This window comes from Alnus glutinosa, chromosome 14 (assembly GCF_958979055.1).
Source record: "Alnus glutinosa chromosome 14, dhAlnGlut1.1, whole genome shotgun sequence".
NCBI classification, from domain to species: Eukaryota; Viridiplantae; Streptophyta; class Magnoliopsida; order Fagales; family Betulaceae; genus Alnus; species Alnus glutinosa.
Genome location: NC_084899.1, coordinates 1,410,355 through 1,437,368, shown reverse-complemented (window position 1 = coordinate 1,437,368; position 27,014 = coordinate 1,410,355). Strand labels below are relative to the sequence as shown.

Here is a 27,014-nt window from a genome sequence, read left to right as displayed (position 1 = left end):
CACAAAGCAAACGAGTCCCCCAAAACCATCTGCTCTCCGACCGCGTAAATCTCCGGATGGATCCAAATTTGAGAAAAGTCAAGTCACCGTCAAAGCCTTCTACACACCGCGTTCACACCTGCGCACACGCTTCCTGGCCCGGGTATATATATATCCCCATATGCAATCGGTCTACCCAATTCAAACCACCTCGTGTTCACATTCTCTCGTACAGACATTTGATCAAACACTTTTCCATCTCTCTCTCTCTCTCTTCGTTCTGACACTCGGTAATGGAAATTAGCTCTTTCCCATTTCTTAATCAAGAAGATTGTTCACATTTCTACAGTTTGTTCCAAGACATGGAGAGTTTCAATGTGAACGCTAACCCCAAAAAGCGGCAAAGAAAGGACGACGATGTTAGCGATAAGGAGGAGACGAAGAAGACCGTGTTTACGGACATTCTCACTTCGCTCATCTTGTTGGATGAGCAGGAGAAGCAAGAACAAGAACGGTGGGTCACGGACGCTCAGCAAGATAAGTCCTTCTTCGAGGCTAACCACAAGCAAATGACCCAAGCTACGAGCGAGTATTATTCCCAGCTCCAAAACCATTACTCTGATGTGGACAATTTGGACACCTCGAGGACTAAGCGGGCCCGCCGCTCCGCTTCAGCATCCGCCGCTGCCGCCGCCTCCTCTGTTGCGGCGGGAAATTCCGGATCGAACAGTCCGCCGCAACAGCACCATCGTCGGCTGTGGGTGAAGGATCGGTCCAGGGACTGGTGGGATCAGCACAACCACCCAGACTTCCCAGACGACGAGTTTCGCCGTGCGTTCCGTATGAGCAAGGCCACGTTCAATATGATCTGCGACGAGCTCGAAGCTGTCGTCACGAAGAAGAACACGATGCTTCGCGACGCTATCCCTGTTCGCCAACGCGTCGCGGTTTGCGTGTGGAGATTAGCCACCGGTGAGCCTCTACGACTCGTGTCGAAGCGGTTCGGGTTGGGTATATCCACTTGTCACAAGCTCGTACTTGAAGTTTGTTCAGCGATTCGGAATGTCCTAATGCCGAAGTTTGTTCAGTGGCCCGACGAGAATAGAATGAGGATTATTAAGGACGAGTTCCAGTCGGTTTCAGGGATACCCAACGTTGGTGGGTCGATGTACACAACCCATATTCCAATTATCGCTCCGAAGGTCAATGTGGCTTCTTATTTCAATAAGAGGCATACTGAGAGGAATCAAAAGAGCTCATACTCGATAACGGTTCAAGGGGTTGTTGATCCTAAGGGAGTGTTCACCGACGTTTGCATTGGTTGGCCCGGTTCGATGCCCGACGACCAGGTGTTGGAGAACTCTGCCCTGAGCAAGAGGATCCAGATGGGGCTCTTGAAGGACGTTTGGATTGTTGGGAATTCTGGGTACCCTCTCACTGACTGGGTTTTGGTTCCTTACACGCACCAAAACCTCACTTGGTGTCAGCACGCGTTCAACGAGAAAATTGGGGAGGCTCAAAGGGTTGCCAAGGAGGCGTTTGCGAGGTTGAAAGGGAGGTGGTCTTGCTTGCAGAAGAGGACAGAGGTGAAACTCCAAGAATTGCCTGTGGTTCTTGGGGCTTGCTGTGTCTTACACAATATCTGTGAGATGAGAAATGAAGAGATTGATCCGGAGCAGAGGTTTGAGCTTTTTGATGATGAAATGGTCGCTGAGAATGGTTTGAGGTCTGCGAGTTCTATACAGGCTAGAGATCAGATTGCTCACGATTTGTTACACCATGGACAGGCAGGCACTCGTTATAGTTGATCTGAGTTTGTTATAGTTATTTGTATTTCGTCATTCTTTTGGCTATGGCTTGTTACAGTCATATTTGTACAATAAGAACGGGCTTATGTATAATATATTTTTGGCTCTCTAATAATAAATAGATTGATAGTTTTTACTAAACATTGCGATCTCCAATTCTCCATCTGATTCTGAGACAAGCTGTTACTATATAAGCATCTTTCCTTATCAATCATAGAGATGGCTTCATTACCAAAGGCCCTCATTAGAGATTTGCAGGCCCTTATTTGGTTTGACAGAGTTGTTCATTAGGGTACATCAGATCAGGGCCCCATTTTTGATGTTACAGCCCCTGTGCTGTTTGAATTGATGTATAGTTCTGCCATACTTTTGTGTTTAACAGCAACGCGCTTCGATTCCATGCTTCTTCTTTTGTCCCACTGTTTGACCCATGGTTGCTTGAGCTAAGCACACCGTTTCTTTTTTGTTCTTTGACTTCAACCAACCTTTTCTTGGCATTTATAGGGGAGTCTGGAAAGTAATTGACTCAATCAATGAGTACCAAATGTCATCTTGGTGTGCAAAAGTTGTTTTCATACACGAGTAAGGCTACCATTCACACTATATATAAAAAAAAAAGGCTACCATTCACACTTATTTTATATTATATGTCATGTTTTAAGTAGCTTTTTAAGTGTGATAAAGGCGTGAAAAGTAGCATTATCCTTCATACATTGTGTTAGCGGGGAAGATCCTTAAAAGTTGGCTGCTATGAATATATTTAAGGTGAATGACAAATCTTTGTGTCTCTGCACTGTCTCTGTCTGGCACCAATTGGGTTTTCTGCACTAATGCGTTTTGGGAGGTCTATTCCCAAAACAGGGGCTTCCAAAATCTTACAAGCCATCTATGGATGTTCTCCATTCTGCTTCATTGTTTTGTCTGAAGATTTGAAATTCTGAATGAAATTTCCGCCTTCGACTTGCCTTGAAGTAGCAGCTGCACACTTTAGCTCACATTCGCCCTCCTAGAAGCTGATTGAGTTGCAGAGCAGGCAACACACATGGTGTTAATGGGATTAATACTCAGCATTCAGCAAAATTAACATAATCATCTATCTTCTTTCCTTTTCATTCAACCTTCAGAAGATCCTTTGTGTTTGAAATTTTTTGTAAGAAAAAATGAAAAAGTTATGCTTTTTAATGGATTTTTTGTTTAAATAGTAATAAAAAGTAGTAATGTTTTTAGTTTGACTTTTTTAGAAAGATTATAATAGTTTGTCAAACGGTGCCTTAGAGTTTCCCCCTCCTTTACAAAACTAACAGACAGTATAGTTAATGAGGTGATAAGTGTCATGTAAACTGATATATTTTGATTGTCACGTTAACCACGATCAAAATATAGGTAAGAATTTATCGACCTTATTATGAAAAATGCTACATGTACTTTAACAAGTAGTAATGTTTTTAGTTTGACTTTTTTAGAAAGATTAGAATGGTTTGTCAAACGGTGCCTTAGAGTTTCCCCCTCCTTTACAAAACTAACAGACAGTATAGTAAATAAGGTGATAAGTGTCACGTAAACTGATATATTTTGATTGTCACGTTAGCTACGATCAAAATATATGTAAGAATTTAACGACTTTATTATGAAAAATGCTACAAGTACTTTAAAGTGATTATTCATTGATGTGGTAGTGAAAATCATCATTCATATATCATGGATTAACCATCTAAGATTCAATAATTTTCATTGCCATATCAACAAATAAGATCATAAGAGTAAGCAAATTGAAGTTCTAGTAGCATTTCTTCTTATTCATATTAATAACAACCGTTAGAGTAGTCGTAGTGAACTCGTCAAATCCACGAAATCACCATAATCAACTGAGTTTGCTCAAAATCTTGTATCCAGCAAGCTCACTATTGCTACAGTATTTTTGACGATTGTCCAAAACCTTCGTTTGTTCAGTCGAGTGAAAATCGTTCTCTCTTCTTATTTTTCATTTTTTTTAATTTCATTTTTGTTAAGAATATGCTCGCTCATCCCTCACTCACAGGGAGCTGTCGAGAGAATCATGCAACAGATCATGCTGCGGATTCTCATGCAGCCAATCACGCAGCTTGCATATCAGAAAAGGCAAGCCTTGATCCATGCAACGTCTCCAAACCAAAAAGGCAAGCCTTGACAGCGTAGCTCTTCTCACAAGGCAAGGCTGCTCATCCCAGCCTTGCATATCATTTTTAATTATAGACTAAGCTGATTTTGTGCAATGTAATCAATGTATATTTTCCTTCCTTAGCACACCTCCAAAGCTGTATATATTCAGAGTTCCTTCATTTTGTGAAATCATCGAGAATAGTAATTCAAAGCATTATTTTCTCAAACTTGGTATCAAAGCCATTTGGCTAACTCCATTCTACGATCCTTATACGGCTTCTGATCCATTGCTTTAATGGCTTCATCAAGCTCTTTTGCATCATTTGTTGTCCCCAATATCACATCCTTGGTGACAATCAAACTTGAGGGTCCTAACTACATGAGTTGGACCACTCAGTTTGTACATGCATTAAGCACTCACGATCTGCTGGGCATCATTGATGGCTCAGACGTTTGTCCCTTCAAGTTTGCTGTTGATGCAAATTGCAAACCCGCATACACCATTAATCAAGATTTTATGGTTTGGCAGAAGAATGACCAGTTTATACTGGCCTGGCTCAATGCAACTTTCTCTGAGAAAGTTTTATCCATGGTACATGGACTCTCCACGGCACAGCAGGTTTGGGCACACATTGCCAATCGATTTACACCTACTTCTCGGACCAAAATCACCAATCTCATACGTCAACTTCAAACAATCACCCAAGGCTCCAAAAACTGCACGGATGATCTCCTCACAACCAAGAGTCTAGTCGATCAACTTGCTGCCATTGGCAAAGGTGTTGAGGATAAAGAACTGACCTCTTATGTGATTGGAGGCCTCAACCCCTCTTATCACACTTTTGTCACCACTTTTAGCTACGGCAACAGAGATGCAGCAGTTCCTTTTGAGGATTTTCAGACTGAGTTGCTCAATTATGAACAACTCCTAGAAGCACACCACACCAGAAACCTCTCCAATTGGATGGAGGCCAGTTTGCTTTCCACCTTCAACGACATAAAAGCCCTCCTTTTCCTAAGAAGTATCGTCCCCCACAGTATGGCAGACACCTTCCTAAACATCACCAGCACCAGCAATACTCATCAGCACCTCCACCTGCACCATCCAAGCCACCTACCAATCACCAGTATGGGAGACCACCAGCTCCTTCCTCCAATTCGGCTTCTTCAAATCAACCTCCCTGCCAGATTTGCGGTAAGATCAGTCATCAGGCACTAGATTGCCATCACAGGATGGATTTTGCCTTTCAAGGCCATCACCCACCTGCCCAATTGGCTGCCATGGTAGCCTACACTTCAGAATCTCCTGAAGTTGAACAACCTTGGTACTTGGACAGCGGTGCCAACCATCATGTTACCTCAAAATTGGAAAAACTCTCCCTGCAGAAACCTTATCAGGGCTCTGATCATGCGCAAGTAGGCAACAATGGAGGCTTGCAGATTGCTAATTCCGGTTCTTCACTCATAACCACTCCTACATCTCAATTTTATATTTCCAAAGTTTTACATTGCCCTAAAGCCTCAGCTAATTTACTTTCTATTCATAAATTTTGCAAAGATAATCACTGCTATTTCATACTAACCTCTACTCATTTTACCATTAAGGACATGCAGACCAAGGAAATTCTACTGCAAGGGCCGACTAAGGCTAGTCTCTACCCCATTTACCATCAGCAACTTCAATCCAATAAGTTTCAATCCAAAGCTGCCTTTCTCTCCTCTGCAGCATTCCTGTCTCACTTCACTGCCTTTCTTGGAGTCACAGCACCTATTGGAACTTGGCACTCTCGCCTTGGAGACCCTTCTTCCTTTGCTTTGAATAAATTGTTACAGCAATCACTGCTGCCTTGTACTGGTTCTACCAAATTTAATAAAGTTTGTGATTCATGTCAAGTGTCCAAAAGTAAGAAACTTCCCTTCCCCGATTCCACTCGGATGTCCACACAACCTCTTGAGCTAATTCACTCCAATGTGTGGACATCCCCAATCCTGTCTCCTCGTGGCTGCAAATTTTATGTGCTGTTTATGGCTGATTTCTTTAGGTTTACTTGGCTTTACCCTTTGAGACACAAATCGGATGTTCTTACTTACTTTGTTAAATTTAAAAGCTTGGTTGAAAATCTTTTCTCTTGTTCTATTAAACAACTCCAAACTGACAATGGGAGTGAATATGTCTCCGTGGCTTTCAAGTCATTCCCTGAAACATGTGGTATTTTACACAGATTCACTTGCCCCTATACTCCATAACATAGTGGTATCTCCGAAAGAAAACACTGACATATCATTGAAACTGGTTTGGCTCTCTTGGCACATTCCCATCTCCCTTCATTCCATTGGGTGGATGCCTTCCTCACGGCAGTTTATTTAATCAACCGGCTTCCCACCCCAGTCCTACAACAACACCCCCTACTCCAAACTCCTAAACAAACACCCTGACTACTCTTGCCTCAAAACCTTTGGCTGCGCCTGCTACGCTCTCCTCAGACCCTACACTCCTCATAAATTAGCTTTTCGCAGCACCAAATGTGTCTTCCTTGGCTACAGCGGCACTCAAAAGGGTTATAGGTGCCTTGACTTGACTATTAATCGTGTTTATGTCTCTCGTCATGTTGTTTTCGATGAATCCCAGTTTCCAGCCAGCCACCGACCAGCTTCCAATGCCCCTGCAATGGAGTCCTCCACAGGTGTTGCACTCTCCATTCCTCCAGGTATCTTCTCCTCTCCCTCTTCTAGCTTACCTACTACTAACCCTGTCTCTCATGTGCAGCCTCCTGTACTCTATCCTGATCCTCATTCTCCCTCAGAAACACTTTCATTTTTTATTTCATTTTTTTTAAGGATATGCTCGCTCATCCCTCACTCACAGGGAGCTGTCGAGAGAATCATGCAGCAGATCTTGTTGCAGATTCTCATGCAGCCAATCACGCAGCTTGCATATCAGAAAAGGCAAGCCTTGATCCATGCAACATCTCCAAACCAAAAAGGCAAGCCTTGACAGCGTAGCTTTTCTCACAAGGCAAGGCTGCTCATCCCAGCCTTGCAGATCATTTTAATTATAGACTAAGCTGATTTTGTGCAATGTAATCAATGTATATTTTCCTTCCTTAGTACACCTCCAAAGCTGTATATATTCAGAGGTCCTTCATTCTGTAAAATCATTGAGAATAGTAATTCAAAGCATTATTTTCTCAAACTATTTTCGCGGGTCAACGAAGGTCGATGAGGTCCATAGTCAACCGGTTGTTGAAGAAGTCGGTCGTCGAGGAAAAGCCGGTCGTCGAGGGTTGGGTCCGGCAGATCTGGACTTGGGTCTGATATTAAATTTTGGTTGGTTGAAAAGTGGTTATTTTTAAACTAATAAAAATAGTATTTATTTAAAGTAAATAATATTTAGAGAGTTTTAGTATTTAGAGTTTTTGAAAAGTAGGTAGCTAAAATAATAAAAGTAAAATTTATAGCTAAAATTTGCTTAAACTTTAATTAGTTCACTAGGAATGCTCTTAGTATCCCAAATCATATGGCTCATTGTTGTTGTTGTTGTTGTTTTTTTTTTTTTTTTTTTTTTTTTTTTTTTTGTGTTAAATACACTTTTGGTCCATGAGTTTTGAGAACTTTATTTTTTTAGTACTTGAGTTTCAATTCGCATCACAGATGATACCTCAATTTTGGAAAAAGACCGAGTTAATACATCAGTTAAATTTTCTATAAAAAAACTAAACGTCTGCCATGTGTTAACCATAAGTTGTAGTGTAAAAAAATAAAAAATTAATTAAAAAAATTAGAAAAACTTAAAAAAGAAGTTGAAAAAAAAAAGAGAAAAGAAGAGTAGCCACCCTCTTGCCTGGTATGGGGTGGCCAAACCAATCCCCTACGGCCCATGGGGGGTGGTTCGGCCACTCCATGGCAGGAAAAAAAATAAATTCAAGTGTTTAGGCTCTTGGGGGTGGCCGAACCACCCCCGTGGCACCCTCAAGGGCCAAAATCCTCTAAAAAAAATTTAGAGGGTTTGCCTAAGAGGGTAGTTCAGCCACTCCTAAAGACCAAAACGCTTCAATTTTTTTTTTGTTTGTTTGTTTGTCATGAGGTGGCCAAGAGCCACCCTCTTCTTTTTCTTTCTCATTTTTATTTTTAGTTTTTAATAATTTTTTTAATTTTTTTAATTTTTTAATTAATTTTTAAAAATTTTTTATTTGGTTTTTTTTTTTAAACTGAGATATCATCTGTGAATCTGTGATGTTAATTGAAATTCAAAAATTAAAAAAAATAAAGTTTTCAAAACTTGAACACCAAAATAATTTTAACTTTTTTTTTTTTTTTTTTTTTTTTTTTTTTTTTTTTCACCATGAACTACTTTACTTTGACACAATCACCGTTCAAGTTCTCTAATATTTTATGTGGGTGAAACCATGGATGACGTTTGCTTCAGACCGATCTTTTATTACGAACGAAACACAAGAGTTGGGCCCATTAGGTAGTATTACACAACCTACAGACCGTTCGATCAGCCACAGATTTAATATCGAAAACATCAACGATTTCAGACCGTGGGATAAGTCTGCCATGAACAGGGGCCCCACGTTAATTCCAGGTGTTGGTCAGAGTCGCTCAAGTTCAACTGTTGGAACCCTTGGACACACCAATCCCCTGCCCCCACGTGTCAGACACACAAAATAGACGTTGAAGGATGAAAAAGAGACTGTCTTGTTGTTTTTGAGGTTCGATGGGTGTTGCTTCGTTGTCACCATCATCAAAATTCACACACATACACACAGACCCAAGCAAATCTTTAGAGAGAGAGAGAGAGAACGAGAGGGATAGCGTTTGAGAGAGAGGGGGTATGAAGAAACATCAGGAGGAGGAGGAGGAGGAGAAGGACGGGGTGCGACCCATGGTGGAGGAGGAGGGGACGGTGGGGTCCAGCCTGACCATGGAGAGGGTGGCTGCCGCCAAGCAGTTCATCGAGAACCACTACAAGGCTCAGATGAAGCACATCCAGGAACGCAAGGAGAGGTACCGTTTTGGGTTTTCCTCTATTTGTTTCTTATTAATTCTAATATTTCCATTTCGTTTTTTGGTCTGCTAACCAAAATTTGGTTGATTTTGTGGTCAATAGTAACCGAGATGTTATGTTATGTGCTAAGCCAACAAAAAAAGAAAAAAAGAAAGAAGAAGAAGAAGAGAGAAATTGTAATTATTAGGCGTTTGTGGCAGTTTAATCTTGGCATCTTCTGAGCTATGAGAGACAGGGTTGTGTTCTGGGTTTGTTGTGGTTATCATTTTTTATGGTAAAAGGAAAATGGCTTTGTAATGAAATTCACGATTAATGTGATCTAGCTTCTGTGGGGGTAAAGTGGAGGCATTATTTTAACGAAAGCAGAATGGATTTTTTTGGATAACATTTATTTGAAAATTATCTGAAAGGTGAAAGCTATAGCTAAAAACTCTTAAGAATTTGGATGCGCAAGGGCTTTATAAATTAGAGATTATACTCTTCGGCTGTCTAACAATGGTTCTGAATCCCATCATGTATTTATCAGCGAGTCTTTATGCAGAATAAATTCTATAAAGGGTTTGTTATAATCTAATTAAGTTAAATGTAATGAATGAGGTATAATAGTAAACAAATTGAGTTATTGTGAAAATGAAAACAAATTAGAACCAACAGTACCAAAAACCATCACTTCGTTGCACTTTGAAGAACAAGGCCCATTTTTCATCTTTCAAAAGCTCATGAGCATGGACTTTCGGGATTCAAGTGTTAATACTTGTCTTCTCTTGTTATTTCCTTGTGTTTTTCCATGATTGATCCCTCATGCCTCATTTCCAAATTGCCCCTCATGTTTGCTAGGCACTTTATTTATCGGCTATTTTGGCGCTCTTGCTTCATACATACACACAGGTGTACATGCATAAACACTTTTATTGCATTTCAAATCTTGTGATTATTCTTCTATGTGTTAAAGTTTTAGTCCTTGTTCTCTGAGCAAAACTAATCCTTATTAGGGGATGAATTTTCTGGTTTAGTGTTTGATTGTTATGTTTCCTATTTTAATTTTATTCTTTGCAGGCGTTCAGTGCTGGAGAGGACATTGGCATCTTCAGATGTATCACAAGAGGAACAAATCAACCTACTGAAGGATTTAGAACGCAAAGAGACTCAATATATGCGACTTAAAAGGCACAAGATTTGTGTTGATGACTTTGACCTTCTGACCATTATCGGGAGAGGGGCCTATGGAGAGGTTAGAGACGTCCATGTAACATTATTGTCACATAGATGCAAAGAATGAGCTTACTTTTGAATTTGTCATTATTTCTTTCTTTTGTAACATTTTAACATTTGAAAAGATTGTCTATAAGCTTATCAGTCTTCTGTACAGTGTTAAGCTTGGCTCATATCTATGAATTATTCTTAAAATTGAGTAATGTCTAAAAAAATTAGGTACCTTTATATGTAAAAACAATCTAATTATTTCAAAATGATTTGACTTTTCCACTAATCAATCCCACAAGGAATCAAGGTAAATCCTAAGGTACTAATATACAAGAGTGGAACTAAGGTGTAACTAAGAGGTCCTAATAAGCTTATTTCCATAAGAAAAAATATAATTCCAATCTTCCAGTGGTTCACCATCTCAAGAAAGTATAGGATCTGATTTACTTGTGGGCCTTTTTAATGAGCCTTGAGATATACTGCCAAAGGCAAAGCCACTTCTCCGAGAGATCTTTATACATATTACAGGAAAATCTGCCGTGAAGCAAAGGTGGAGGTGGAGATAGCCATGGTGCGAGTATTATGGTGGTGACAGTGGAGGGCAGGACACGATGGTGATGGAGGTATTGCCAACAACATTGGTGATGGTAGTGATATGCTGGGGGAAGTATTGGTGGTAATGTATTTTAGGTGGAAGTGATAGCATTGATGCATTTTCCCTCTCCCGACTAGTGTTGTTAAATGCATTGAAAAGCTCCAATGTGATTTTTTATGGAGTGGGCTAGGTGAAGAGTTCAAATATCATTTTGTAAGTTGGTCCAAGGTTTGCTCACCGATTTCTGAGCGAGGGTTTGGTATTAGGAATTTGATGGTGTTTAATCGTGCCCTCTTAGGTAAATGGTTGTGGTGCTATGGGCTTGAGAGAGAGGATTGGTGGAAAGTTGCGGTGGATTCTAAATACGGTAGTTCATGGGGTGGGTAATGTTCTCTTGAGCCTGCTAGAGTGTTTGGAGTGGGGTTATGGAAGAATATTAGGAAAGGACGGGAAAAATTTTTGCGTCTTACCAGATTTGAGGTTGGAGATAGATCTAGGATTAGCTCTTGCCATGATCAGTGGTGTGGGTATGTGGTTCTAAAGTTAGCTTTTCTAGATTTATTTGGTATTGCTCATGCAAAGGATGCCTTTGTTGCGATTAAGTTGGAGTTTTTTGAGTGGTTCCAACTAGTGGAATGTGAGCTTTGCTAGAGTTGCACATGACTGGGAGGTAGATGTTTTTGCTTCATTTCTTCAGGTGTTGCACTCAGCTAGAGTAAGAAGAAGAAGTGAAAATCAGCTGTGGTGGGTCCCCTCCAAAAGATGATTGTTTAAGGTCAAGTCCTTCTATTGTTGCTTGGCTTTTACTGAAGGTTGCCACTTCCCTTGGAAGAGTGTGTGGCGGACTCATGATTTTTTGATGGCAACCTTTTTTGCATGGTTGGCGGCTCTAGGTAAGATCCTTACCATGGATAATCTTAAGAATCGACACGTCATAGTGATAGACATGTGTTTCATGTGCAAAAGAAATTGAGAGTCCATGGACCATGTTCTTCTTCATTGTGACGTGGCTTATGCCATTTGGACTGTCTTTTTCAGTTGTTTTGGGTTGTCCTGGGTCATGCCTAGACGTGTAGTAATCTGAATGCCTGTTGGTAGACCTCTGGTAGTCCGCGGCGTGCTACAGTGTGTAAGATAGTGCCTATGTGCCTTTTTTAGTGTTTATGGAGGGAAATGAATGATAGAACTTTTTAGAACCAAGAGATTTTTATTCGTCAAAACTTTGTATCTGTGGACAATTGCTTGTGTCTCCTCTGACGATTAGTTATAGTGATTTTCTTGTTCTTTTTGCTACTCCTAGGTAGGTGGACTTCTTGTGTACTTTGGGGTGCCTTACGCTTTTAATAATATTTATTGATTACTTATATATATATATAAAAAAAAAACATTGATGAAAGTGGAGGTGGGAGAACTTATCATTGGTAGCCATGGTGAGCGTGGTGTAGATGCATGTCGGGCCTGACACAGTTTTGACATGATGTTGGTGGAGGATTTGGAGGGGCATGGTAGTGGTGCTCTTGATGGCAATAGGTAGTGATTGGCTTAATTGAGGTGCTGGTGGTGGCCGTAAGCTTATAACTGCAGCAGGTGACCGCAATAAAAATCAAGGTGAAGACTGTGATATTATATTTTCTAGAAGATTTTTGGGTGAAAGAGGATGTTGATGGAACCCAACTTATAATTGAGATGGGTATATGCATATAGTTGAGATGGGTAAATTCCCATTTTAGGGAGGATATGAATGTCTCTTGGAAATGGAATTGCAATCATGTTAACTGGTCTGAACACTGTCTTCCATTGAAGTTGTGGGATTCCATAGTAATTCATGGGGGGAGGGAGGGAGGGGGGAAGAGACTACTTAGTGAAGAATAAACCTCCCTTGAATAGATGAGGGCTTCTTATTTAAACTTTAGCAAGAACCTACATTCTCTTAGATAGGAAGAATTAGATAGAAACCACCATTCAAGTACAATTTGACTGTCGAAAGCAATAAAAAAATTGTAACAGTAATGTTGAACAGCTTACTATAGTTCTTGTTCCTCCTCCAAAGTTTTCATGATTTTCTTGTTCTTCTTCTAAGTGTTTTCTCTTGTATACTTTTTGTGTACTTGGGGGGACTTACGCTTTTAATGATATATCAATTACTTAATAAAAAAAAATTATAGTTCTTGTTCCTCAATCTTTCTTGTATCTTGACCAAAATTGCCAGTTGTACTTCACATTATTTAGTACATTTTGACAGGATATCCAACATTGCCATTCAGGCATTTATTACAATGTTGACCTTGTTATCTTGTTTTTCCCAAGTGCATTTTCAACTACCTTGAGTTGTTTTTGGTTAGAATGTATTGACTATTTAATTCATTTGTTCTGAGGTGCTTTTCTACATTTTTCTAGCTTTATTCAATATTGGATGCTTATGAATTAATATTTTGCAGGTTAGACTGTGCCGGGAGAAGAAATCAGGCCATATTTATGCCATGAAAAAGTTAAAGAAATCAGAAATGCTCAGCAGGGGGCAGGTGAGATCTGGCATTCTTAAAATTTATTTTTAACTTATTTTAAGAGGCGTACTGAAACTTTCATGTTATACTCTTTAGATTATTATGCCACTTAATATATAGGAGACTTGCATGTTATTCTCAGAGCATTAACTGTCTCATTTCCTCTTACTGTTAAATTTACTTAAGGAATGCTGTGGGTTATGCGTTTCCTCTGCTTTGCCCAATAAAATGTTGAGCTTTATAAAGTTTGTAAGATTGGCCATTCTGAACTGCTTTTGGTGATCATAGAGATAGTTGAACTGTCCAAATGGTCTCTTTTCTGTACAACGCTGGATTGGCAAACAAATTGAATTGGTAAAGGTTCAGTTTTTCTTCCTGTTTCCCTTGCTTTATATTTATGCATTGTTGGGAGAGATGAGAAAATTGGGGGGGTTCCAAGTTCCTTCCAATTTGTGAAATTTTAAGGTGGTAGCTGATATTTTAGGTGCTCCTTGTACTTATGCTGCTTTTCTGCTTGAAGAGGGTGTATAATGTTATTGTAGTTTGAGAAGTGATGGCATTTGATTGCAAGAAGCAGTATTATTATTATTGTTTAATAATTCAACATTTAAGCAGCTCCTTATGCAACAAGCATGATTGTCTTGTTCCTGGTCAAATAATTAAGAATTTTTTTTCAATGTTTCCATAGTTCCTATGAATTAACTTCATATACTAGTTGCATAAATTTGTTTTCACTAACTGATTGTTTATTTACAACATAGGTTGAACATGTTAGAGCTGAAAGAAATTTGCTTGCAGAAGTTGCCAGTCACTTCATTGTGAAACTCTATTATTCCTTTCAAGATGATGAATTCTTGTATCTAATTATGGAATATCTTCCTGGTGGTGACATGATGACTTTGCTCATAAGAGAAGAAACTTTGACCGAAACTGTTGCTAGATTTTACATTGCTCAAAGTGTTCTGGCCATAGAGTCTATTCATAGACATAACTACGTTCACAGGTTGGTATTCTCCTGTTGGCGACATTTTTACCAATGTAGTTAGTAGGAACTGTAGAGTCTTGATGTGGATTACATTTTTGACTTGGTATAACTGTGACTTACATTTTGCTTTTGCGACCATGATTTTTACAGAGATATAAAACCCGACAACCTCCTGTTGGATAAAAATGGCCACATGAAGCTCTCTGATTTTGGCCTTTGCAAGCCTCTTGACTGCTCCCATTTATCTTCTATAAATGAAAATGAAGTCCTGGATGATGAGAACTTGAATGATACAATGGATATTGATGGATGCTTTCCAGATACTAAAACTGGGAGGCGGTGGAAAAGCCCCCTTGAACAACTTCAGCATTGGCAGATAAACAGGAGGACATTGGTAGGAAAATATCAATTTTTAGTGTATTACAGATTTTGCATTTCACTATATCTCATACCTGAATATGTGCAGGCAAAACATGTTTACAGTTTTGATTTTTCTAAGTCATGCGTCTAAAGTTAAAGATACAATATTTTATATCAAAAGAAGAATCACATGAATTCCGAGACTGCATATGCCTGAGAAACGATGGCCCAATGAAGTGTTATTGATATAAGAAAAACAATAACATACTGAAGGAACATACTGAACTTGGTAGGCGTTGTATCTATCCACAAAATCTTGGTCGTATTGGTTATTTTCAGTGCTTAGAACGCAGCACACATTGTTATTGTCTTGGCCATTAGATTGGTTACTAACTCATTGAAGATCTAAGTTGTGTTACATGAGTGTTGTATATATATAATTGCATTTTTTTATTCTAAAAAAATAATTCTTAAAGGTCTTTGCTTTCATGCTGTCTTATATATTTTTATTGTTTTAATTACAGGCATATTCAACAGTTGGCACCCCAGATTATATTGCTCCAGAAGTATTGTTAAAGAAGGGATATGGCTTGGAATGTGACTGGTAAGTTATTTATAAAAGATGATGCACTTGCGTGGAATTCATACAATGTGATTGGTGTGTATATTTTCTCTCTATTAAATTTTGTTCTTATGTTAATAAGTGAATGGAAAAGTTATTCTGTTTCACTTCACAATGCTGTGTTATTGGGTTGCTATCTGTTACGTAGCAAAAGGGGTGCAAAAGGATGAGGACTCTTTCCACGAGTCCTAGGAATAAACAAGCAACGGCTGGGAGGATGATTTCTATTTCTATTAGTAAGGAAGAAAGAGGTAGCATGTTATTGCTAAGTAGTAGTGTGTTAGTATACTTATTAGTAGTCCATTTTATCTCTATCAGTAAACGTATTGTAAGGCTATAAAGCCTGTTGCTTGAGGAATAAAGATCATCAGAGCATTATTATAGTAAACTCATGTTTGTTATTGGGAGGCCTAGGGTACCTTGAATCACCCTACCGTGTTACTCAATTTTATTCACCATAGGCAAACTTAGGAAGGCGGATCCTGCTTCGTTATCCATCCAATGCCTAAAAACCCGTTCTCAAACACCGACTTGTAACAACTTGGTATCAAAGCCAAGTTTCGCCATGTCTGACCAAAGGTTGGAACAGTTGGAGAAGGAGGTGGGGTCCTTAAATACGGGCCAAGAGAAGACGATGAAGCAAATGGATGAAATGTTCGTAGCGTTGAGCAATTGCTTGTAACATGTTGCTGCCTGTGTGGGAGGCCAGGAGGAGATCCTGGAGACGGCTCATCTTCATGAAACAAAGGGAGCAAAAATCGTGGCTTCCGCCAGGAACAAGGCAGTTTGGCTATGTCCAAATTTGCCAAGCTGAGGTACAATGGAGACGAAGATCCAACCAGTTGGGTATATAGAGTGGAACAAATGTGTAGATGAAGACAAATTTTATTGGCGGCGTACCATCTGGAAGGAGAAGCCCAGTTATGGCATCAACTCTTCCATGAAAATGAGGAGTACCTTACTTGGGACTCCTTGAAAGGTCTGCATGTGAGGTATGGGCAACTCAGTTTGAAGATTTTTTTGGGGATCTCACTAAACGACGTCAAATAGGTACTGTGAGAAGCACAGAAAATTGGAGGCTTCATGAGTGGGCTTCGGGAAAATATTCGCACACAGGTACAAGCATCACGACCCAACTTACCTCGGCAGTGGGATTGGCTCGTCTATTTGAAGTGCAACAGAATGCCCAAAAGGGAGCTATGTTTCCAAAATTCAAGAAGACATCCATGCCACCCAATCAACCTCCATTGCCATCAAATCTCTTTTGAGAGCTAGAACACCAACTATCAAACGTTGAAGTCTGGTGGAATTGCAAGAACATAGAGAGCTAAGGGATTATGTTTTAATTGTGATGAGAAGTTTTCACCTGGGCATAGATGCAAAAAATTGTTCCTACTTGAAGGATGCTACAACAAGGATGATCCACCTGATGACTGAGCCAATTTGGAGTATGACCCAGAGGAGGAGTTGCCTTGAATTTCTTTACATGCAATCACGGGGATTCCTGCCCAGACTATACATATAAAGAGTGAGATTGAGCAAAATAAACTAATCTTGTTGATAGATTCTGGTAGCGCGCACAATTTTCTCAGGGAGGAATGGGCTGACAGAATGGAAATTCCCTACCAAAATAATTCCTATTCGAAGTGGTGGTAGCCAATGGACACAAAATTGCAAGCAATACTGGTGTTCGTGTTTTTCTCCAGGGAGTTTATTTGGAAATTGATTTCTCCTACCTTTGGGAGGATTTGAGGCAGTGCTAGGAGCTCAATGGCTGCGCATGTTGGGACCAATCCTTTGGGATTTTGGTCAGCTGCTCATGAAATTCATTTTGAGGGGACAAACGGTGGAGCTGAAGGGGCTGGCGTCACTAAGGAACCAACTTGTGGAAGGAGAGCAATTTGCCAAAGAAATTCGAAAGTCCAAAGCTGGGCTTGTTTTACATATGTTCTCTGTGCAGCTAGCTGTTACGCAAAGTGAGGAAGAAATCACCGACAGCTAGCTTGTGGACCTCTTGGAGCAATATGTTGCTCTGTTTTGTGAACCACAAGGGCGGAACCCACATGGCATCAAAACCACCGAATTCCTTTGGTGCCAGGCAGTGAGCCCGTAAATGTTCAGCCTTAATGGTATCCACAGTATAAAAATGAGATTGAGAAGCTGATTACTGGTTTACTCAAAAGTGGCGTGATCTGTCCTAGTTCCAGTCCCTATTTGTCACTGGTGTTATTGGTGAAAAGCATGATGCCTGATGGAGACTGTGTAGATTATCGGGCTCTCAATCACCTTACCATTAAACACAAGTTTCTGATTCCCGTCATTGACGAATTATTGGATGAACTCCATGGGGCCCAATATTTTTCTAAGTTGGACCTTCGCTCCGAAGATCATCAAATACGCATGCAAGAGGCGGATGTTGAGAAGACCGCATTTCGATCTCACCATGGCTATTTTGAGTTCCTTGTCATGCCATTTGGGCTAACCAACGCACCCTCTACATTTCAATCGTTGATGAACAAGATTTTTCTGGAGGTTCTTCGTTAGTTTGTTTTGGTGTTTGTTGATGATATTCTAGTCTATAGCATACATGGGAGGAGCATATGTCTCATTTACCCATCCAATGCCCAAAAACCTGTTCTCAAACACAGGCCCGTAACACAATAGTAGCTGAAAAATGGTAAACTTTGTGTTGTCAGTATAGATTGGTTCTAAGAAGCAAAACAGATTTAATTGACATTGGACTATGTTTTGTAAGATGCACCAGTTAGTTGTAAACCTGTTGATGAATAGCATTAAAAGCGTCAACCAAAATCAAAGTAATGTTTTCAAAAGAGTTGGTGTGACTTAAGTCAAAGTGGCCATGATCTTTGGTAATTCAGCGTTTGATAACCATCTAGTTTGATGTATGCTAAAGCACTAGAAGTAATTAAGATTGTCTGACTAATAGAGGTTATTACATGTTCTTTTCTTTATGGTTGTGTTTTGGAGGTTGAAGATGGGTTTTATAGATCACATACCACATAGATTTTTTTTTTTGAGTAAAATGGAGTTGTTTTTGTTTAATCCTTTCATGAATTCTTATCCAGTTGCCTGGTTGCAGGTGGTCACTTGGTGCAATAATGTACGAGATGCTTGTTGGATATCCCCCATTTTATTCTGATGATCCAGTGACAACTTGCCGCAAGGTTAATTTACTATGAGCACTTGTTGGATTATAACTTTTGAACCGAAACATATGATGTCTAATTTCTTTCAGGTTATCCTATTTTGAATGGTGGTAGGCCTTCATAATTTTTCAAGTTGCTTTCCTCTCGCCTGTTCTTTTTTGTCTGCTCCTCTTTTGTACTTTTCAGTCCTAAGCACCCTTCCTTCCCTAAGCTCACCCCCCCTCCCCCCCTTCTCTTTCTTCCAGACAAAAAAAAAAGGAATCTAACAAAGGCCGAAGAATTCTGTTTCTAGGTCTCTGGTACAGCCTCGTAAAGGTCTCTGTAGTAGGGTAGCTGCATCTTCTTATCACACCCTACTTTTGCTTCAATGAAGCCATTTTGTTGTTGTTGATGAAGCTACATTAGAGTTAGATAAAGCAAAAAGGCATCGTTTAAGAAACCAGCATACTTGACCTACTTAACTCTATTCACAATAGATTTTGCAGAAGTTCAGTTTGAACTTTTTTTTAGATTGGGGCATTAAGAAGTGTACAGTACCATAAACAATAAATCTCTTCCAGTCAGCATGTTTTTCTAGTGATATTCAAATGCTTGTTATAACCTTGAGCTGCATTCAGATGACTTTTCTTGGATTTTGTTAGTCACAGCTTTCTGTAGCTATTTTTTTCTTTTCAGTACATTGATGTGAGCTACCGCATGGGACATGGCCTTTTTTCATCTTTAAATTCCTCTGGTGTAGGTGGGATTTGAAGGCCTCTTGTATAACACTAAAAGACTTTATTAGCCAAGCTAGCTTGCACCCATTCTATCTTTTTCTTTTTCCTTAAGCTTAGCATCACAATTTGTGTCAAGGGATTTATGTTAAGCGTAGTGAAGATTTAACTTTCTGAAATAAAGTGCATTGTGCAAAATGATTAACGTCTTAGGAGAATATGCTTTTGGTTTAATTTATTGATATTTCTTTTGTCAGGGGTGACGAAACATGTTATCGTGTTTGTTAAATATGTATGATACCATAATCTTGGGAAGAAAGATTTTTTAAATCACTAATTTTTCTAAAAGCTTAATCTAATAGGGGATGATGAATTTAATCATTTAATTAATATTCTAACACTCCTCATGTATGAGTTTAAACTCTCTCATTAAGCTCAACGTGTGGAATATTTAATTAAAATGGGGAGCAAACTGTAGAGTAAGGGATTTGAATTCAAGATCTGTGCTTTGATACCATGTTAAAATAAAATATAAAATATAAAATAGCAGAGTGGTGGTGCGTGAGCTTCGGCAACAAATACTTGCGAGGGCGCGTGAGGGTGTGTGCAGTACGAGAGTCGCTTCGTTCTAGCGGCACGGTGTAAACAAAACATGTAGGTATTGTTTTTTAGCCAAGACAATACCTAAGAGTACCCAATATTAGACAAAATCCATGCGATGGCGATTTCCAAACACCCTAGAAGAGGCCGCATAGTAGTGGCTCTTATACCATGTCTAGATGACTAATTGTCCCAAAAGGTTAAGTTGATAGAAAATGGTGAATCTAATCATTTAATTAATATTCTAACAATATCACCCCTTGAAACTCCAAATGAGACAAAATGTGCATGTAAACTCAACTTAATCATTGTAACTAGGATGTAAGGGATTTAAACTTAAAAAGAAACTGAATAAATTTGTCACAAAATATAGTGCATGATATTTGGTGTGGGGATCAAGCTCTCAAGACATCTTTTTCAATCTTGTTTAGCATTGCCCGCTTGAATGATGGTTTTGTGGCAGACCATTTGAAGCTTTCTAGTGCCTCCCATTAGTAGAATATTATCTTTCTCCGAGTAGCACATGATTGAGAGATTGATCTCTTTACCTCTCTCTTCACTCTTTTGTATTGCATTAGAGTGAGAAGGGGTGGTGAGGACGGATTTTATTGGATCCTTCCAAGAGAGGATTGTTCGATGTTAAATCCTTTTATAATGTTCTTGTCCCCCATGATAACACTCCCTTCCCTTGGAGAAGCATATGGCAAAGCAAGGCTCCCTTGAGAGTGTCCTTCTTTGCTTGGTCGGCCCTCTTAGGGAAGATCTTCACCATGAATAATCTAAGGAAAAGATATATTGACGCTGCTTTGGGCAAAATATTGACACATGATAACTTGCGTAAGAAAAATGTTATAGCGATTGAGTGGTGTTGTTTGTGTAAGAAGAGTGGGGAGTCTATTGATCATTTGTTGCTTCACTGCGAAATCACCCGAGATCTTTGGAGCTACATTCTTATTTTATTTGGGGTAGAGTGGGTTATGCCATGATCGGTGTTGGAGTTGTTGAATAGTTGGGGGCCGGCGATAGGGCGTGGTCGTGCTAAAGAAGCTTGGCGGTTAGCTCCTCTGTGCTTATTGTGGTGTATTTGGAGGGAGCGGAATGCGCGGGTTTTTGAAGATGTAGAGATATCTATGGTGGAGCTACAGAAGTGGGTGCTCAATACGTTATATATTTGGATAGCGTCCCATTATAGTTTGAATGTTTTTACTTATGTAGACTTTTTAAAATTATTCTCTGTTCGTCCCTTTTATGGGTTCTCTTGTATACTTCCCGTGTATAAGGGTTGCGCCCCTCTGCGCTTTTTTATAAATTGCAATTACTTATCAAAAAAAAGAAGAGGAAAAGATATATTCTTATGGTTGAGTGGTGTTACATGTATAAGAAGAATGGAGAGTCAGTGGATTATCTTCTACTCCACTGTGAAATCACAGGTGTACTTTGGAAATACTATCTTCAGCAGTGTAGGGCTAGCTTGGGTGATGCCTAGAAGGGTGGTAGACCTCTTTGCTTATTGAAGAGTGCGGGGGGGTAGGTTTCAGCTTGATGCAGTTTGGAAGATGATCCCGTCTTGCATATGTGGTGCCTACGAAGGGAAAGAAACGATCGTAGCTTTGAAGATCATGAGAGGACCTAGCTAGAATTAAAGGCTTTATTCTTTAGGACTCTTTTTCTTTGGGTTGCTGCCTCAGATTCTACTATCTCGAACTTTCATGTTTTCTTAGTTCTTTTCTCCACTACTAGCTAGCCTTCTTTCTTATATACTATCTATGTACTTAAGTTGCGTCTTTGTTCTTTTTATTAAATTTGTAATTACTTATATATATATATATATATATATATATATATATATATATATATATATATATATATATATATATATATATATATATATATGGTGGAGTTCTGGTTAGCATGCTCTTTAGATGTGAACCATGTAGTTAAGAAAGCCTTTCATTATATGTTTTCCCTTATTTGCTTTCGGTGTTCCTTCTTCTAGTCCTTTTTTATTATTATTATATAAGTAATCGAAATATCATTAGAAAGCGAAAGGTGCAACCCCAGTACATATGAAGTATACAAGAAAAACACCTAACTAGCAGAAGAAAAGAGAACAAGGAAATCATGAAAGTTAAGCACAAAGGGAGCTTAAAACATAGTTGTCCAAGTATACGGAGTATTAAAAAGAAAAAAAGACAGACTCTGCTAACGTCTTCTCACGGTCCTTGAAACATCTATCATTACGTTCCTTCTAAAGACACCACAAAAGACAAGAATGCGTCATCTTTCACACAACAACACACTGAGAGCTAACCCCCGTCCACTAACAAGCATGCAAATCAACTACTCTTCTAGGCATAGCCCAATGGAGCCCAAAACGACTGCAAAACGTGCCCTGTAATGCACAAGTTACCTCACAATGGAGAAAAAGATGGTCTACGGACTCCTCATCCCTTTTGCACATGCAACAACAATCAACTACAATGACATGCATATTCCTAAGGTTGTCCATGGTAAGAATCTTTCCTAGGGCAGTTGACCAAGCAAAAAAAACTGCTCCCAATGAAAGCTTGGTCCGCCAAACACTTTTCAAAGGAAAATGAATGCTACCATTATAAACAAGGACCTTATAGAAGGAGCTAACAAAGAACAACCCTTTTTTAGAGGAAATCCACCAAAGCCTGTCTTCACATTCCCGTTTTGCTATGAGTACAACAAATTAAAAAACAAGGCAAAGACATCCACCTCCAAATCATGAGCAGCTTTAACAAAGCTTACATTCCACTGATTGGAGCCACCAAAAAGCTCAAATTGAGCCGATACAGAAGCATCCTTAACAAAAGTAATACCAAATAAATTTGAAAAAGCCTCCTTAAAGGCCTTGTCCCCACACCACACATCATACCAAAAACTCATCCTTAGTCTCCCACCTTATATCTGGTGTGACTTGCAAACGACCCTCGATCCCTCCTAATATTCTTCCAGAACCTCACCCCATACGACCCAAATGGTTCATTGGAACACTACCCACCCCACGAACTGTCAAATTTAGACGACCACAACTCTCCACCAGGCCTCTTTCTCATGCACATAGCACCAAAGCCATTTCCCTTAGAGGGCACGATTAAACATCAACAAGTTCTGAACCCCTAAACTGAAACCCTTGTCCTTTATATTTTCGGCAGAGCATCTAGAATGTCTTTATTGATTATAGGAAAGTTTGTAATGCATTGTTAGTTTTGTTAATTATTGCTGAAAGTTGGTATGATTTTAAGGTAATTTGGTATGTTATAATTGACCTATTGGTTAATGTATGTTAGATTGTGCATTGGAAAAATCACTTAAAATTTCCGGAGGTGAGATTGACACCTCAAGCAAAGGATCTGATTTGTAGATTGCTTTGTGATGTTGAACATAGGCTTGGCACTGGAGGGGCGGACCAAATTAAAGTATGCTTAATGTTTTTTTATTGACTGCACTATGTTAAACTTTTCATTGCAATATTATTGTAACTAAAAATTATTATTAATGAAACCTCATCAGGCTCATCCCTGGCTCAAAGATGTGGTATGGGACAAACTCTATGAAATGGAGGCAGCGTTTAAGCCAAAAGTTAATGGGGAACTTGATACACAAAATTTTATGAAACTCGATGAGGTAAGGTTTTTTTTTTTTTTTGATGAATAAGTAAGCATATTTCCATCCTTGATCATTGGTAAATGACCATTGGTTGTGTAGTTGTATTTGACTTTCAATTGAATGTATTTATTTCTAGTTATATGTTAAATGAGACAAGGGTTTTTCCATCCTTGATAATAAAAAAAGGGTAGAACTTTTCTTTTTGCTGTTTCCTTGGGGATATAAGAAGTTGACATATAAAGATGTGTAGGCATGTGTGAGGTCAAGATATCTCTGTATACTAGGATTTTATGTTCCATTTTTAAGTAAGATTGGATTTTTTTTTTTTTTTAAAAAAAAAAAAAAATCTAAGATTCGGATCATTTACTCAGCTTCTAAGGTAATGAAAGTTTCTTTTATGAGAATATTCTGTTTTATATAATTAAAAGTAATAAATTTCCAAACTGGAGACCTGCCTTTGCAAATTTGTTTAAAATTTATGATCTGTGCACATGCTAGTTGAGTACTAAATGAACTTGGTATTCAAACATGATAATTAAGCAATTTTGTAAATGAAAAGTAACTGGCTGCCGTCCTTATTTTTTATGTTTTCAATGTGTTTATGATATCTGATTGCTTTTTTATTCCATTTAAATGGATTTTCTAGATCTTTACTTATGTCCAGTATGACGTCTTTCTTGTACCAAAGCCATGACAAATCCTCTAATTACTATAGGTAGATCCTCCTACACCGTCAAGACGTGGATCCGGACCCACAAGGAAGGTATGCAATCTTTTTGCACAAAGAATGATGAAAACCTAATTGGCATAAATTAAGTAATTTATTCCTGTTGTTTGCTTGGAAGTATTTCTCAATTTAAGTGAAAGAATCAAAACAACATCCAAAATGCAGTCGAACCAATGACAGTAATTAGACTTCTTAGGTAGGGGAGTGGAGTATGAGTTTGGAATATATAGATAAATGAAAGAGTATCGGGAAATTGATGAAATGGAAAGTATAGAACTAACCCAGAAGTTATCTTTTTTCTAGTTATTCTGGCAATATTGTCCAAACATCATGTGCATGTAAGAAGTATGCGATTTTATATTTTACAAAATCAGATGGCTCCATTGTGTGACAGAGCATTGGAAAGTATAATCCCTCAAATTAAACAGAACAAAGGGTGGCCATGCTATGAGTTGTGATAAGGATTTGAAACTGTGCTAATAGAACCTAAAATTGACTCCATATAATTAGTTTGGTTAGGTCCCCAATTTTCTGAAATTGCCTACTTCAAAAATTGGCGTTTTACGCCTTCCAATTTTGCCTGATATATACATTATAGACTCCTTTTATACATCATTTATATTGGTGAAAAGTTCTTTTTCTTTCTCCAATAGGGAGAAAAGAAATTAAAAACGGAGAGCACTAAGAAATATACAATTAACAGTATTCAGAATAAGGACATGAAAGTTGGGCCAAATTTGTAATCCATCTTTTCTGACTTGGTGGACATATATTCAATCCTTAGGCTCCAGTGCATCTCTTCCGTAGCCTACATCCTAGTCATCATTGCTTCGTCAACTAATATTGTCTATCTGCATAAGATTTTTATTTATTTATTTGTAGTATCCGTATGATAAAATGAAGCTGACTTTAATATGTTCTGACTTAACGCTACGTGGTGTACTTATAGTAAGGCATCTTACTATTATCAATAACTTTGTTGGCAGATGCTTTTAACTCCTAAAGATCTCAGTTTTGTTGGTTATACATACAAGAACTTCGAGGCTATCAAAGGGCTTCATAATTCTTTTGGTAAGGGAACTTCTTTCTACTTGAGCATAAATTTCTCCAAACATTTTCATTTCCCTCTCCATTACACATTGCTACTTCTTCTACTTGGTATTTACATTTTCTTGCAAGAGTTGGTTAACTAGTTGTAAAACATTATCTGCCTAAATGATGCTTGTGCACTGCACATGAGCCATAAACTATAAAATCATTGGCCTATCTGACAAGACCTCGCACTTAGAATTTTTATATGTTCAATGTTCCAAACAACCATATTAATTCACTATTACTTGCCCTGAAAACTTAACTCAGAAGGTTAAACAATTCTGCGTAAAGGTATTCTCTTAGGATGAGGAAGGCTTGCATCATCAAGGTTTCCTTAATTAACTGACATTCCAGTCTTGCTTAAGATCTGTCAGATTTTGTGATTGATATTTCCTTTTCCATTATGTCAAAAATAGCAAGTGCTACGTGCAAATGGTATTGCAACCTGTATTTACGTGTTATGTATAATGATCCAGGCTCTGATTTTGATAGACCTGCTTGTGTACTTCTATCATTGCAGACACTGATCCTTTTTAATTTATTAAACGATTGTAGATTCGAAGAGGAGCATATCACCAATGCGGTCATCCACCGACTCTTTCCACAGTAATAGATCACAACCCACTGCTACCATTACCAACTTCTTCTTCTTCGATTTGACCTTTTTTGTGTATCATATTGACTAGTAGTTTTTAATCGATGATGTTCCTTGCTAGGTGATTCTGCAGTCGACTACTCTGCTGACGACACAGAAACAAATATGCTTGTGTCATCAGGGGATGCCATGTCACAGTGAAGAGCGGCCAACCCTTACCATGTAAAGCTTCTCGTGGAACACATGGACAAGCCCTCTTACGAAGATGGTGGGTATACCTGCTTATTTTTCGGCCAGGTTTTGCCCGTTTCTGCATTATGAATAAAGTTTACTGGCATAGTGTTGCAGAACTTCAAGTGTACAGTTGAGGAGCTTCAGGAATGGCCCTTGATGGGTTGGTTTGTAGCATGAGTAGTAGTTCTAATTGGAAGTTTTTGTATCAAGTAGGAATCTTTAAGCCATATTCTGGTCCTGACTACCCAGGTTGGCATACTCAATATGCCTTCGCTTGTGGCAGTTGCTGGTCTTTTTCTACTCTTTTTTCAGTTTTCTTTTGTTCTTCGTGATAGTCTAGGAAGCTGTGAAGTATGAAGTATGGACAGCCTAGGACTTTGGTGAGCAAAATATGAAATCAAGTTGTTTCCAAAGATTGAGGAATAAGGTCTTGTAGAAATGTTATGTAATCATTATGTCTTTTATCATTTCCGCCATGGACAACGAAGTGAAATGGAGATGAGTTATTTTTTGGTCAAGATTTAATGTTGCATTTAATGGTGTCATCATTTACACCATTTAAATTTTTTGAATAGCATGTAAACATATTTATTATGTGTCATTATATACACGGATAGATATAACAATATTATACCTTGACCATGAAATGGAGGTGATCCTATTCCATTTGGCATTTTGATAGTGACCTTAAAAAGTAAATTTTTCTGTTGTTTGCACTGGATTTATGGTTAAAAGAAAAAAGTTGGAAAGTTTATAAACTCAAATGCTATATACTACACAAATATCTCACAAATATTGCACAAAGCTAATGTGACAGAGTCTAGTAGCCTCTAGATCGACTATTGTTTGAAGAAAAAAAAAAAAAAAGAGAGAGAAAAAAATCAATGGCTACTAGACCTTGTTACATTAGCTTTTATCACATTTATCTTTGTAAAATATTACAAATATTTGTGGGATGTTTGGTCTTGGATCTGCCTAGGGAAGGCTTTCTTAAAGGGAAAGGAGTTGAACCTTAAGGTTGAATTCAAATCTATTAAGAAGAGA

The 27,014-nt window shown here is 38.6% G+C and overlaps 2 protein-coding genes across 3 annotated transcripts; both read left to right on the top strand.

The window, feature by feature from the left end:
- Nucleotides 1–170: 170 nt before the first annotated feature.
- LOC133857030 (protein ALP1-like) lies at nucleotides 171–1,928 on the top strand. Its single transcript, XM_062292127.1, has one exon. It carries the CDS (start codon nucleotides 273–275, stop codon nucleotides 1,785–1,787), a length of 1,515 nt encoding a protein of 504 aa, XP_062148111.1. The 5' UTR covers nucleotides 171–272; the 3' UTR covers nucleotides 1,788–1,928.
- Nucleotides 1,929–8,640: 6,712 nt separating this feature from the next.
- On the top strand, nucleotides 8,641–26,488 carry LOC133857019 (uncharacterized). 2 transcript variants are annotated; one of them, XR_009898288.1, is made up of 14 exons: nucleotides 8,641–8,936; nucleotides 9,994–10,168; nucleotides 13,174–13,257; nucleotides 14,001–14,242; nucleotides 14,375–14,618; nucleotides 15,109–15,188; nucleotides 18,307–18,391; nucleotides 23,004–23,132; nucleotides 23,227–23,340; nucleotides 24,038–24,085; nucleotides 25,036–25,120; nucleotides 25,697–25,747; nucleotides 25,858–26,004; nucleotides 26,085–26,488. XR_009898288.1 is itself a non-coding variant. In XM_062292110.1 (13 exons), the coding sequence occupies exons 1-13, from the start codon at nucleotides 8,764–8,766 to the stop codon at nucleotides 25,935–25,937; spliced, it is 1,590 nt and encodes a 529-aa protein (XP_062148094.1). In that variant the 5' UTR covers nucleotides 8,642–8,763; the 3' UTR covers nucleotides 25,938–26,488. The 2 variants fall into 2 exon arrangements, 1 of the variants encoding a protein (XP_062148094.1); XM_062292110.1 differs by having other exon boundaries at nucleotides 8,642–8,936; nucleotides 25,858–26,488.
- The last annotated feature ends 526 nt before the right edge of the window (nucleotides 26,489–27,014 follow it).

Coding starts and splice junctions, on each gene's coding strand:
- LOC133857030 (XM_062292127.1), top strand. CDS start 273: ATGGAAATTAGCTCTTTCCCATTTCTTAATCAAGAAGATTGTTCACAT.
- LOC133857019 (XM_062292110.1), top strand. CDS start 8,764: ATGAAGAAACATCAGGAGGAGGAGGAGGAGGAGAAGGACGGGGTGCGA. Junction 15,189..18,306: donor TATGGCTTGGAATGTGACTG/GTAAGTTATTTA, acceptor GCCTGGTTGCAG/GTGGTCACTTGGTGCAATAA. Junction 25,748..25,857: donor ATCCACCGACTCTTTCCACA/GTAATAGATCAC, acceptor GTTCCTTGCTAG/GTGATTCTGCAGTCGACTAC.